Genomic DNA, 15,199 nt, shown 5'->3' on the forward strand with positions numbered 1-15,199 from the left:
ATCTAGTAGCTGTTTTATAGTATCTACTACTTAGTAGATCTTATAAAACAACAATGAGCATTGGAAACTAATATTTATTAGATTCTATTGTTTCAACCAATATTATTATCTAAGACACTAAAATTTAGAAAGAGAAAAATTACGTTGCATACTGCTGAGTAAGTGAATTAATTCTATATGAGAATAGAATAATTTAGCCATGGTCTAAAATATTGGGAGTTAAAACTTGTGAGAATATGATGAATCTGATTCAAAGTACCCCAATTTCAAATGAGTTTGGTTTCTTCAGCACAGATGACATCAGAACCAAACATATTGTCTTTAGACTGTTTGTATAGTACCTGATATCTGTAGTTTTCTTTGTGAATACACACCACTGGTTGATTTATTCCAGTTATTGGCTAATATACAAACAGTTTGATTGAGAGAATGATGAGTGCTTCTGGCTGTGCTAACATGACATACGACTCCAGTAGGAGTCATAAGTCATGGAAGTCATAAATTTCATCACTTCAATAATTAATAATTTAATTTGATTTACATTAATTTGTTTTGTTTCTCTGCTTTTGACCACTTTAATCCCACTCTTACTCTTTTTTTTTTGTGCAAAATATAGACAGGAGTTTTGTAGCAAGTTTGAATATTTGCATATTTTTATAGCTGGATATGCTTCCAACTGCTAATAAAGGCTAAGAATGATTTTCACCTTTATTAAAAAAGATTCGTACTTTATTAAACATTGTTAGGAAATACAAGACTAGAAATGCTTATTAGTTTGCCAGTATAGCTGTCTTTATCTTGTATCATCTCCCCAATGAGGCTTAACTTTTTGTGGCCTAATCATGCCTGGATTGCAGGTGTCTGAACATGCAATAATAAAATTGATTACAATAACAATGTTTATAGCAACAATACAACAATAATTTGGAGTAAGAGGGTAACAACAAATACAAAATGAACTGAAGATTTAAAAGTAGTCATGAGAGGGAATGAGGGAATGATTATGAGGATGAATTTAATTGATGACTTCGAACTTGCTTGAAGATAGTTAACTAATTGGACCAGTTCTACATCTTTAAAACTATAGCCAAGAAAGATCTCTTTAATTAACAGTTCTGAATCATTAAATGTGAAAGATGGTTTGCATAAGGTAATGTGTAAACATAAAAACTAGACCTGTCCCTTGATAATATTAGTAATTTTAAAAAGAATTCATTAAAAGCATATTACAAGCTTTCCTTTTCCCAAGAAAGCAATATAAAAAGCATAAATAATGTAGAGTTTTGTTTTTCTCAAGACAAAAGAGAAATAATATTGTCATTTGTAAAGATCACCGCAAAACTATTCTTTATATGGTATAAACTTCAATAGTATAAACTTCAATGGTATAAACTTCAATATTGTGAGATTTATGTATGCTGAAATTTTAAAACCATTACAGCTAATTTAAAGCACTGCCATAGAACTAGCAACTTCTATTGCTGCCATTCTCTTTAAATGGATCATTTATAGCTATTTTTTTTAAAAAAAGATAAAGAATAATTCAAGTCCATTTGTAATAAATGTCCTTATCAGACTCCATAGCATAATACCGAATATTTTACATCAAACATTGAGAAAAACTGACACAAACTGGGACACCTGAAACATTATAAAAACAATTTAATACAGTTCTATATTTAAGAGATGAGGAACTATGTACATTATTTACATCATTTACATTTGATGGATATTTGTCCTCATCCTGCTTGTTGTTAACACGTTTCAGCTGATATACCTCCAGCCTTCATTAGGTGTCTTGGGGAAATTTCGAACCTGGGTTCTCATTCCTAGGGTATTTTGAATGTTGTTGTTGTTGTTATTATTATTATTATTATTATTATTATTATTATTATTATTGTTGTTGTTGTTGTTGTTGTTCAGGTCACTGCCTGGAATCGAACTCGGAATCTTGAGGCTACTAACCCCAAGATTCCGAGTTCGATTCCAGGCAGTGACCTGAATAATGATGATGATGATGATGATGATAATAATAAGAACAACAACATTGAAAATACCTTAGGAATGGGAAGCCAGGTTCGAAATTTCCCCAAGGCACCTGATGAAGGCTGGAGGATATATCAGCCGAAACGTTGTGTTAACAACAAACAAGATGAGGACAAATATCCGTCAAATGTAAATAATGTAAATAAAAACAATTTAATTCTTCACTGAAATCTTCTACTATAAAGTATAGCTAAAAAGAACAAGGTTAAATTGTTTATAGCTATATTAACAAAATCAAAATATTTCCTTCTAAAACAATACAGTATGTATAACAAACATATGGATTATAAATCTAAATAGGAAGGACAAAGTATCTTACTTTGTGTTTCTGCAGACTAACTTCATATAATTCCTGTCGAGTTTTGTTCAGATCTTCTTTGTCTTTGAGAATATGTTTCTGCAGTTCTTGTATCTGGTAAAGGTGAGTCAATTGAACACTGCTAACTAATATGTCAACATATAACTTGTGTTATATGCAACATATAACACATTATACACACATTGAATATAATCTGCTATTTATGCAATGTAAACAAACGTATTGATAATATCAAAAATAATAAGCATGAAAGACATTTAAAAAAATAATTTATATCAAAGTCAATAAAAATTCTCTTCACTTTGTCATTTTTATACACATACCACATAACAATAGAGCAATCATGTACGTTTATGGTGAAGTGTTTTGAGTCCATATACAAGTAGGTAATGATATAATCAGATTCTTGAAACTTCACTACTACTGAAATACATGGACATGCTTACATACATTGCCCTGAGGCACAATTCATAGTCTGTAATAAGGAATGAAATTATGACTGTGTGGTTAGTGACCCAGTATACTTAAGTCTCACTACCACTAAGCTTCATGTAGATTTGATGAAACAACTAATTTATAAAACAAAGAATATTACTATTTCAATGCTTAACAACAACTGATAATGTAGGTGTGTAAAATAAAATCAGGTTCTAAGATGCTACTACAGACCATAAGTTCAGATCTAGTAACTGTCATTGTAGTGTATTGCTAAACAAAAGACTTAACATTGCCAGTTTCATTTACCTATCAGGAAATGTACAAGTTGTTTATTAGAAAAACAGCCTCTCCTAAATAAACTATCCTGCTCATGGAAAAATGAAAGTAAAACAGTAGGTGTATAGACATAATTATATACTGATTAGATTACTAAGGCAGAAGTATTATACACAAATATGTACCTCATTTCGTTTTTCTTGCAGATTCTGGGTAAGGCCTTTAATTAACTTGTTCTTTTTGAGGCCATTAGTTTTTTCAGTCTCTAATTCACTTTCTACTTTCTTCAATTGTTGTTCTAGGAGCTAACAAAGAAAGAGAAAAGATATTTAGAATATAATACTAGACTCAAAAAATATCAATAATTCAAAAAGATTAATTTAAATGTACTTGTATCAAAATTATTGCAAAATATATGAATTTGTTTGTTGCATTGACGAATGAATGCAAGAAAGTAGATCAGTGTATTGGAAGACAAAATAATGTTGATAGAAAAAGAAAATCAGTTTGTATTCCAACTTTAAAAAGCCTTATCATGAATGCAATATGAGAAGGAATGGCAATAACCAGAGCTTAATAACTGTTCTTGCTTTGAACTTAGTGAGTGTTTACAACTCAAAGTATAATTGTCATAAAGACAATCATATGAGTCATATTTTTATGTACCTTCTAATAAACATAACAGAAATAAAGATATAATTAAAAAATGAAAATAAAATAAAAAAACATTGACTTACAGCTACAGAGTCTCCCTTTTCATTCATAGATGTATTCAGCTGCTGAATCTCTGACTCCATCTTCTTGATGTTTTCTTGTTTGTCATCTATCATATCCTGAATAGAGAACATGTATTATATTTACAGTGTTCTTTCTTCGAATAGTACACAAATGTAAATGCATGTGCTTATAATGGTCTTACTAGCAGAAATATATACAGTCATGGTCAAAAGTTGGGAACATAGGTCTGAAAATTAGAATTTTTATTTTAAATGCCTGAAGTTATATTTAATTTGCAATATATTATTACTTGGCCAAAAAGTTTGGAACATTGGTTTGAAAAATGGAATTTTTATATTAAATGCCCACCAAAGTCATATTTGAATCAAATTGTACTTGGCCATAACAATTTTAATATAAAAAAAAAATGTTCCAAACTTTTGGCTACAACTGTGTGTGTGTGTATACATATATATATATATATATATATACACACACACACACATACATGGTCTGATCAATAAGTATCTGGACTGTTGCCATAGTAACGAAGCTAAAGCACAGAGAGTGAAGCCACTTGGCACAGACTGACCTTGAACTCTGCCGTGCATGCGCACTAGTTCACATCCACTGTTTACAGTAGTGCTTGGAAGGAAGGTGTATAGTGTGTGATCATCGTATTGACCATGACAGAAAGTTGAGCAGAGAATCTGCATCAAATTTTGCCAAAAGCTCGGCGATACCTGCTCAGAGGCCTACAAAGTTTCAAACACTTTTCATCTTTCTCAACACAGTCAAGGAAATCTTGTGCAACTGAAACCTGAGAGTCTTTTTGGTCAGCTGAAAGCAGTTTTTTTGGCACAAACTTGGCAGGCACACATCTTATACCCCAATCTCCAGTGATAATGGACTGAACTGAACCACAACTAATCTGTACATCTGCTAACTCATGGATAGTGATTCAACGATTTTCCCTCACAGCTGCATGCACATCTGCGTTGTTTTTCCCAGTTTTGCTGGTTGCAGGTCTCCCAAAACATTCATCAATATTGACATATTTTCAGCCATCTTGGAAACATCTGAACCACTTGTACACTTGTGTGCGGCTCATACACTCCTCTCCATACACTTTCTGCAATTTTGCATAGGCCTCTGAGCAGGTATCTCCATGAAAACTTTCTCTGTCATGGTCAATGTGATGATCACATGCTACACACCTTCCTTGCAAGCAGTGGAAGTGAGCACAACAGAGTTCAAGGTCAATCTGTGCTAAGCAGCTTCACTTGTTGTCATCATCATCTTTTACATAGCCAGTTATATAATTGGTGATTTGAAATAAATAAACAGTAATGTTATATATGCAGAGGTTTTTGATTTTAAATAAAAATCATCAATAAATCAAATCAGTGTAGAATGTAGCTCTTTTTGTGCTACCAGTATTTTTAAAAGTAAGAGTTCAGGATCTAATCTACAACACAAACAACACCTTCTTGACAGATAAGATTATATGAGAATGTTTGGCTAGAAGTGCTTACCCAGGCAAAGAAACAAAGCATATAAACTATAAGTGCACTTATGAGATAGAAAAGATGACTGAAACAGACAGAGTGAAGTAGAATGTACATCAGATGAAAGACAGTTGCAGAAGAATGCATTAGAGTAAGAATGGCTCAATTTGCATCCTGTGTATTGCAGAATCATAGGATAAAAAAAAAAGTTGAAGGTGAAAAAAGACAGTCACAGTGGGTGGTTTTTAAGAGAAGAAGAGATGGAGATGTTGGTATAGAGGATTTTCAAATAACTAAGGTACTTTAAGATGAGGATAAAAGTGAAATCAAGTTATTTGAAATTACCAATGAGGAAATTTCTGGAAAAAAAATTAGTTTAGTCTGGATTGAAATGTGTGATTGGGGCCTTGTAAAATAACTACTGCAGATTCCAAATTAGACTCAAAGAAAAAAATGTAATCTATGATTTTGCTGAGGAAGATGATACACTTTACTGATTAAGTATGATTGTAGAATTTGTATACTAAATAAACTAGAAGGGTTGTGCCAGTAAAAATATTTACCAAACATTAACACGTCACCAAAATTTTTTTTAAATCTGGCTGTGAAATGAAACCTAGGAATATATCCTAAATTCTTGACTGCATAGCACAAGTATCAAATAAACAGTAGTTAAACTAATAAGGGAGTCTCTACATGGTTGTTGGATCTGCTATGAATAGCAGCCAAATGACTCATAGATCACAAAAATGGTAGGTTCTGTGGAACAATACAGTCCTGGGGATACAAAAGGGTGAGATTTTCATGGCTGGAACATCTTTGTTGATCTGTGGTTAAACAACAATATATCAGATTCATGAATTTTTATGAGATTTCATTTGATGTTTGTCATATATATGTGCATGTGTGTGTGTGTGCTTTTTTGGGGTAGAGTAGGGAGATCTAATAGCTGGCTATACTGAAGTTATTTTTTAGTTTAATTGTAGGTAACCTAATAGTCCAAAGGTTTATTCTATAGCAAGACTGTTTTTAAACATATAAAATATACTTCAGGATAGTATATTCATGTGTTGTAGGTGACCCAAGAAAGCTATCTACAAGTTTAACCAAATTATTCAAATTTATTTTTGCGTGTGTATGCAGGTGTACATTTTTTAGTATGGGAAATGTTATCAAGTCAAAAGGAAAATCCTTCAAAAAAGGTAAGAATCTATTTTATACATATATAAAGTCCTGTCTACATTTCCCCTTTAACATTATACTTAAATGTTGAATAATGGAAATTTCTGATATCAAAATACTTTCATCTGCCAACACAACCATCATATTTACTAGCAATCCAAACCAATGATAATGAAATCACTGGCAGAAATTTCATAATTTGAATGCTTAATCAAATGTTTTATTAATGAGTGGATAATGTCCTCAAACCAGACCTGATTAGTTCCACCCAATTCATCCTTATCATATCTTGTTCATACACATTATATCAGCCTATGCCATCGATGCTCAGACAATGATTTGATTTCTGATGGCTCTAAAGTTAATTTCTTACAAAAAAAAAAAATCAGCAAAAATAAAAGTTTTTAGATAAAAATAAATAACAGTGAGTTAATTTGTGGAGTATAAAAATTTGTTTCAGGCTTGACTTTCTTTGGAGAGAAAAAATATATATAAAGCGAAAGTTTGGTGTTATTAAGAAGTAAAATTAACCAACAATATATAATTTCCTAATATTCCCCAAACAGATGTGGAAAAAATATTAAGTAGTTATTAGCTTAGCAAATAATCCTAGTGCAAAAAAGGTGACAAATCATTAGTTGTTATTGGATAACAAGAAATATTCAAAATAATGTTAGCATGAGTAGCATGATAACCCGCACACCAAAGCAATGTGTAATGATATGTGATTTATTTATTTAAAAAAAAAAAAGTGATAAAGGCTTGAAGCAGCTGCAGCTATTCACTGTCACACAAAGCAATTAACAGACCTGGTAATGACTTTCTAACAGAACATCGTCACTTTTAATCTGTTTAGTAGCTTCCAAGACCTGTGACAATTTCTGAGAGAAAGGAAAAATAAAAACTCACAAAAAAAAGCAGTATAAAACTATTCAATATTAAGTGTAATTTATAAGAAAAGAAAAAAATGCATTTACAAATTTAAACAAGGTGTAAAATATTGAAATCACAACATTCTGTGAAATAAAACAATTTATTAGTCATAGCCTTTTATAAATAAATAAATGTGTGCAAATGAAATAGTTAATTTTTCAGACAGCAGCAAAACAAATGAAATAAAACACCCACATGCTTGCATCAGTTAATGGGGGTGTAATCACAGTCACAACAGCCAATTAAAATTGGGAATCCCTCAGTATATTTTCTCTTTTATTCGAACACTTGCTAATAAGTTAACCCAATATGTAGATGGAGAGGTTTGAAAAATATTATTAGTGATTTATGTGATATATATATATATATATACACACACACACATAAGATAGTTGAAGCTTACTTGTAATCACTGGACCTAACAAATTAAATGTGCATCTCTCTTAGACCAGATAAGGACCCACCTTTGGCCATGAATGACCATGGAATTAATTGCACCTAGAAAATTCCCCTTCAAAGCACAAGTCGGAGCAAGGTTGTTTATGGCAAACTAGCAGTTGCCCATGCATGCCAGCCTCCCCACCTCATGCTACCAATGTTGTTCAAGGGCAAAGCAAAGGCCGATACAGCTTGGCGCCAGTGATGTCGCAACTCATTTCTACAGATGAGTGAACTGAAGCAATGTGAAATAAAATGTCTTGTTCAAGAACACAACCACAACCTGGCCCGGAAATCGAACTCACTACCTCATGATTGTGAGCATAATGCTCTAACCACTGTTATGTCACATAACAACTGGAAATTCAACTTATACTAATTTTTATAATTCCTTGAAAAAACACCCAACAATTTGAAGTAATCTAAAAAAAATGTCATAAAGATGCTGGATTTTGCTAAGTGCCAGTTTTAAATTAATTTAAGGCGATATTAAAAATAAGCCTGGTAGTAAAGCTGATGTAGAAATTAGAATAGAGGAACAATACTGTTTAAAAAATTCTGAGATTACTGTTTCAAGAATCAAATCTTTCATAGGTTGATATAAATTTAATTTCTTTGGAACTGTTAAAACATAAATACCAGTTATATCAACTAAAAAGTACAGAATAACTATTATGTAGAAGGCTAAATTAACTAGTTGTTCAGCCTCAACTCTGACAGAGCATTTTCTGATATGCCTATAACAGAGACTTAAAGAAAAACAGCTGCTCTCTTTCAGAAGGTTTCACTGCAAAAAGAGCCATTGATTACAAAATACTAAACACCATCTTTTCAATAAAATCCATGACTGACAAAAATCCTTTTGTAATCTGGAAATAGTATACAAAAGGCAGTAAAGATGAAAAAGAAAAACAAGCAGGGTGTGAAAATCAAAGACTGTCAAAAACATGCAAGATAAAGAAAAGTTAAAGGATGTAGAATAAACTTACTTCAAAGTCTCTTTCTCTCCTTCCTAGAGTCTTTTCTAACTTCTTGATTTTTTCAATGTAGTTATCTTCTAAGCGATGTTTGGATTCAAGTTCACTTCCTAATTGGTCCACCATTCTGCATAAAACATAGAACAAAATGTCAAAATTTGGTAAGCAGCAGACAATTTATTTAAAACCATAAAATATTATTAGATAGACATAGCTAATCAAGTCAACGGAAGCTCTGCCTTCTGACTAGTACTGTATACTACTTCTATAGCAAAATCATTTAACTATCACTAGCCCATACTGAAAATAAATACTACTTCACAATAGTAAGAATAAATACTATATAATTTATGAGCATATCATGGTTCAAATCCTTTCATTGGCCTGGAGATGATAATAGGAAATTACTTCATTGCATACTTCTTTGAATTATCATCATCATTTAACATCCACTTTTCCATGCTTGTATGGACCAGATAGAATTTGTTGAGGCAGATGTTCTAGGCCCTTCCTGTTGCCAACCCTCACCTGTTTCCAAGGAAAGTAATACTTCCAATGACCAGAGACATTTTTCAGAATATTGGAAATGTGTGACACTACTTGTATGACAGTGATACTCATTTGCAACAATCTTATGATGCCAAGACAAGGAGACTCAAACACTACACACACACTGCCATATATACATACACAATGGTCTTCTTTCAGTTTCCATCTACCAAATCCACTCATAAGGTTTTGGTTGGCCCAGGGTTTTAAAACACTTTCTGGACAAACATTTACTTGAATTAGATAATCTTAAACTATTGGTTTACAACACTGATTTCAATTACCTGACTAGTAATATTTTAAAGCCAATTTAAGAAAATTATATCAAAATATACTTCAAAGTTTAGTAAATTGTACTTACTTTTGGAGATCTTGGAGGTCTGAGTCTTTATTCTGAAATATAATTACAGAAAAGAGTTATAAATTGAAATTGAAAGAAAAAAACCTTGATATTTTAATGCTAAACTATTTCTAATGACTATAAGTCAATCAACCAACCAATTAAGAGCTAAGTTAATATAACCATTTAAATTATACAACCCATGGTATAATTTTTACAATCTATACAGATAAGCAATTTAAAACTGCAGTATACAAATATTTCCACAAAATATATGCTTGGTTCTTATGTGTGAGTGAAAGTAAAATGAAAATATTAGAAATGAGGGTGAGCAAGTGATTGCTAGTCAAAGTAAACTAAAACTAAAGATATATTGATCCTAACATTGGCCTAACTATAAGTATTTATCAATGGTAACATTTAGGAAACAAACATTTGAACCAGCATGAAAACTAGCACCTAGCATAACAAAACTGCAGTTACACTTAAAACTTCATTGATTTGAAAAATACATATAACAAAAATAAGAGAAATAACAAAAGAAACTTACCAAACCTTCATTCATGTGTTTTTGATTAACTTCAGCTGTCGCCTTTAGTTTCTCTGCTTGGTTATGAAAATCAGCTTGTAACCGAGCAACAGTTACATCTGCATCTTCAAGTTTTTGCTTAGCTAGTGCTAGTTCCTGTTAAAAAATAATACATGACATTGGTTAACACAAAAACATCTTCGTACATGTCTTCTAAGCTATGTTTGGTAAGGGAGTTAATTTGCAGTCACATGTTTGAAACAATGTCTTTGCTGAGCTGAATCCACTTTTATACAGCTGAAATATTGATGACTGCTGTCCTACATTAATTCACTGATGGCAGAATGATTTACCTTCTCCGTATCTTGCAGCTGTATCAGTAAATTCTCTTTATCTTTGGTCCATTCTTTTTCTTTACTCTCTATTGCTTTCTTTAAGTCTTGTTGGTGGGAGTTTGAAAGACTCTCAAGAGCAAGGCTGAAGAGAAAAAAAAATATGATTATGCTGGATTTCTTACATAAGCAAAAGGATTTGCATTTATAGCAGAAGTAAAAATGAAATTATGTGACAATGAAAGAAAGTATTAGCATTGTAAGTGAGAAAATACACAGGCCAGAAGAGTTACTTTTCTTCTACAGGCTCTGTAAAATAAAGAATTTTAACGTAGGTTTAAGCCTTTAGTATTGAGATTTCTCTATCAAGTGTAATGCATATTTATTCCCATTGCTTTTAATTAACCATGCATTATCTTGTACATTTCAATGATGTGATTATTGTAGGGAAGGCATGAGAAGCTAGATCTGGACAGTGTGAACATAAAACTGGTAGAATATTTGGGCCAGATACGGCTGTTTAAATGCTTATGGGTTACTGATTGAAGTTTATTGAGGAGAAATACAATAATATAGTGTTGCTGCTTTTATCATTGTCACTGAAAGCATTTAGACATGCACATTACTAAGAACTCTTCTCACTATCTTCATTAACAGAAATATACACATTTTTTTTTCTTTTCTCAACCTTTGTAGAGTTTTTAAGTATTTAAAGTCAAATAGCAATGCTTAAGTTTCTTTTTGGCTAAGTAGAAATAGCCTAAGGGAAAAAGAGGTCATGACATTAATGCTTATCTGAAAGATATAATAATGGTTTCAAATTAAGATTGAAACTATTGTGTGGTTTTAGCATGTCAGGACCATCATAACTTCTCTTTTTTGCTCTTCAGTGCAAAAAGAGAATAGATATTTTAGCCATAAAAGAAAAAGAAAAAACAGATAAGTATTAATTCAAACAGAAAAATGACTTACTATGCTTTTTTCAGTAATTCTTGTTTTTCCAAAACGTCATTCTTTAAACTTTCTACTTGTACATTTAATTCTATGTTCTAAAAACATACAAAATACTTTATCAGGTTTTCTACAAAATTCAGCATAATTACATAATAATGATTTTTAACATAAGCACACAGAAGGAGTAGGAACAGGTAATTAAAGAAACCCTAGCATTTGATTGCAGGGATGACAAGCCAAGACAACCACTACAGAATACAAACTTAAAACATAAAGGGGAACAACTAAACACTGCAAATCATTTTGTCTACTTCTTTGGCAATGGCTGCATAATAATGTCTTTTTATCCCAAAAGCATTAATTCTTTTTTTTTTCTGTTAAAAAAAAAATGTTTGAAATAGCCCAATGTGTCATTATTATTTATTTTATTAATCTTGGAAGGATTAAAACCACAACTCTGAACACACAATTTAAGTTCATCACCATCCTCATTTAATGCCCATTTTCCATACAGGCAAGAATATGTTGAGCTCCAGTATGTGCTTTGACATGATTTCTACAACCGGATGCCCTTCCTAATATCAACCACTATACAGTGTTTATCACTAGCTGTGGAGGGTATATAGCAAATTGGAGGATGCTATGAATTTATTATAATATTATTATAGTATTGGCGTCTGGCACCTGTGTCGGTGGCACATAAAAAAACACCATCCAAGCATGGCCGTTCACCAGCCTCGTCTGGCACCTGTGTCGGTGGCACATAAAAAACACCATCCGAGCGTGGCCGTCTGCCAGCCTCGTCTGGCACCTGTGTCGGTGGCACATAAAAAAACACCATCCGAGCGTGGCCATTCGCCAGCCTCGTCTGGCACCTGTGTCGGTGGTACATAAAATCACCCACTACACTCTTGGAGTGGTTGGTGTTAGGAAGGGCATCCAGCTGTAGAAACACTGCCAGATCTGACTGGCCTGGTGCAGCCTTCGGGCTCCCCAGTTGAACCGTCCAACCCATGCTAGCATGGAAAGCGGACGTTAAACGATGATGATGATGATGATGATGATATTAAATATCAAATGATTCATAGCATATATAAATTAGTAAAATATAAAATATGTATTTATACATAAAAATAGGGCAGCACTGAGGGTATTATATGGCCATGAGTGGGGGGGAGTGACAGGGGCAAAAAGTTTGGGAACCTCTGTTCTAGAACATAATATTTAATGGAGACATTTAAAATAATATTTTTGTTGTAACTTTCTCATGCTTTTATATGATCAAATATATTATACACACATTAAAAGTCATAGTAATCTTATTTTATTTTACTAGAAAATATATTGTGATTTCTTACTGCTGACTCCCAGTCCAGAATAGCAACTGAACTCTGTGCTCAGAGTTAATAAATCATTCCAATGCACCCAATACAATGAGTACACAGAGAGAGTGAAGGAAGATGAATAACAGTCAATAAATGATATTTGTAATCCAAAATTAGTGATCTTGCCATTTTGCTCTCTTCAACTCAAACAGTAAATAGATAAGAGAGGAAGAAAACAGAGTTAATTTACCATTTTAAAAGTATCATCACTGCCAAATTTTTGTCTGCACCGATCTTCAAGGAAATATATTCTTAATTTCAGGCTAAAGTTTTCTTTTCTCAATTCTTCTATCAACTGAAAATATAACAAAGATTGAAAATAATATTGAGAGAAAAAAAATATAAAACTAAAAACCAAACATACAATAGTTGATCACTTTTGATACATCATCAGTTTCTTAAGTGTGTGTTGTTAACCTTTCACAAATTAGGTGAGAAAAGCAAAAAATGCCCTCGACCTTTCAGGTTCTCTGATATCAATTTTCATTCTGCTATTTTTATTAATGGTGGAGCAATGAAAAATGCAAGGCATTTTTCAAAGGTATGACCCTCTCCATAGAAGGTTGGTCATACTTTTCGAAAAAGTTTAAAGAAAACAAAAAACTACAGATGTGATAGTGGTATATTTAGTAGCTCACCAACAAAAGAAAAAGTGAGAAGTGATGCGATTAATGGAGAGGAGGCAGCCATCAAACGCCTCTCCTTCAAGACTTTCAATGAAGAAGACTTCCCCTTCACCCTATCAGCAATGTATCCACTACAACTCCTGTCATTAACAATCAATACTGAGGAGAAAACGAATAGCAGTAATCATAACAGCCTATCAAACAGCCACATTAACAATAACAAACTGCTGAGTAACATCAAAACGAACTGTGACACCATCACCACCACATGAGAAGGAGCCATTGTCAATTTTATAGGCAAAGAAGTGCTGTCAGATGGTCTGCAAGGGATGCATGGAGAGCAACTAAACTGTTCTGCATGTACTTGTTCGGTGTCTTAACACTGCTCACTTGTGTAGATATGTCAAAAAAGTTGTTGTCATGTGCAGGATGAATCTAGCCATTAGCTGAGACCATTGTCTAGATCATCTTACCACCATCCTATGGTTGGAAAGGGCAAACAGTTTCCTTCTATCAAGTGGTTGTAGTGAAAGAAGTTATGTGTCAAAAAATTACTTTAAAGGATTGAAAACAAATGAAATCGAGGGTGGAGATCTAAGTGCTCTTCTCCAGCAAATTTGTTGAAAGGTGGGTGAGAGTGGCAAATATGACCATGTGAATGAGTTTACTTGCAGTATGCACTTGTAAGCTGTGGAATACAGCTGGGAAGAGCACCCCCTCTTGATTTTGTAGGGTTTACTTGGTTAACCTTGGGTGGTTCTTGTCTCCAACCTGTTAAGGTTCTGTCTTCATTGATAGTGTACTGTTATTAGTAATTGCTACTTTCACCTCATGCAATGCAAACCTTTGCTGTTTCATATCTTGTACTGTTGAGGCTTTTGAGAATATATAGAACTAGGATATACACTGGTATCAGAAAACTGCAAAAATTCATTAAATGAAGCAATTTATCTGATGAACAGTAACAATAATTAATATATTTCAAATCAAAAACTGATCTTTACCACTGTCAATGAATTCCTTACTAAGACCAAACATTTTCTCTTTATTCCCAACCATTACCAGAATATGGCATTTAGTTTTATTTATTTTAGAACAAGATTTTTTGAGAGATTTCTCTCTTACTTGAAAGAATGTTTGTCCATCATATATACTTTTTTATTGTGAACTCAGCACTTCAAGCTCAGGAAACATTACTTTTTTACAGTATGAAATTATGAGAGTTATTTGCAAAGTGAATTATGTGATGCTGAGGGTATAACAACAAGAGAATATGAACCAATGACACAATGGCCAGTAAGTTGTTCATGTAATGCTAGCAACTCTCAAAACCCTTTATAATATATACTGAGAAAGACAATTTAGCCAGCAACAACATTAATAACAAATTATTCCAGTTATTATCTAAAAGTGAAGAATTTTATATTTTAAGAAATATATTTTGTTGTTACGAAAAATAGAAATTAAATAAAATAATCAGTGAATATATAAAAAAGAGAAAGAGAAAAAACAGACAGATTAAATACAAAACATAAGTTCATCCCAATGACATTTAGGCATGGCAAAATAGAGTATCCGGAACTAGACTACTGTAAAACAACCTTCTCAAACTATGATTCACAGATGTACATGAGTTTTAATAATTAAGAG

At 32.5% G+C, this 15,199-nt stretch overlaps 1 protein-coding gene across 6 annotated transcripts in view; it reads right to left on the bottom strand.

Annotated features, from left to right (window-relative positions):
• Positions 1-15,199, bottom strand: part of LOC115209094 (thyroid receptor-interacting protein 11) — a 149,490-nt gene that overhangs the window by 74,304 nt on the left and 59,987 nt on the right. For 5 of the 6 annotated variants that reach the window (XM_036501182.1, XM_036501187.1, XM_036501183.1 and 2 more), the window contains exons 4-13: positions 13,114-13,218; positions 11,557-11,633; positions 10,606-10,729; positions 10,274-10,408; positions 9,745-9,776; positions 8,847-8,961; positions 7,296-7,367; positions 3,817-3,912; positions 3,265-3,384; positions 2,366-2,458 (exon numbers count right to left, since the gene is read on the bottom strand). In XM_036501182.1, the coding sequence (XP_036357075.1) occupies positions 2,366-2,458; positions 3,265-3,384; positions 3,817-3,912; positions 7,296-7,367; positions 8,847-8,961; positions 9,745-9,776; positions 10,274-10,408; positions 10,606-10,729; positions 11,557-11,633; positions 13,114-13,218 (969 nt within the window). The remainder of the gene's footprint in view (positions 1-2,365; positions 2,459-3,264; positions 3,385-3,816; positions 3,913-7,295; positions 7,368-8,846; positions 8,962-9,744; positions 9,777-10,273; positions 10,409-10,605; positions 10,730-11,556; positions 11,634-13,113; positions 13,219-15,199) is intronic. The other variant, XM_036501186.1, reaches the window with a different exon arrangement.

The sequence above is a fragment of the Octopus sinensis genome, linkage group LG3, assembly GCF_006345805.1.
Source record: "Octopus sinensis linkage group LG3, ASM634580v1, whole genome shotgun sequence".
NCBI lineage: Eukaryota > Metazoa > Mollusca > Cephalopoda > Octopoda > Octopodidae > Octopus > Octopus sinensis.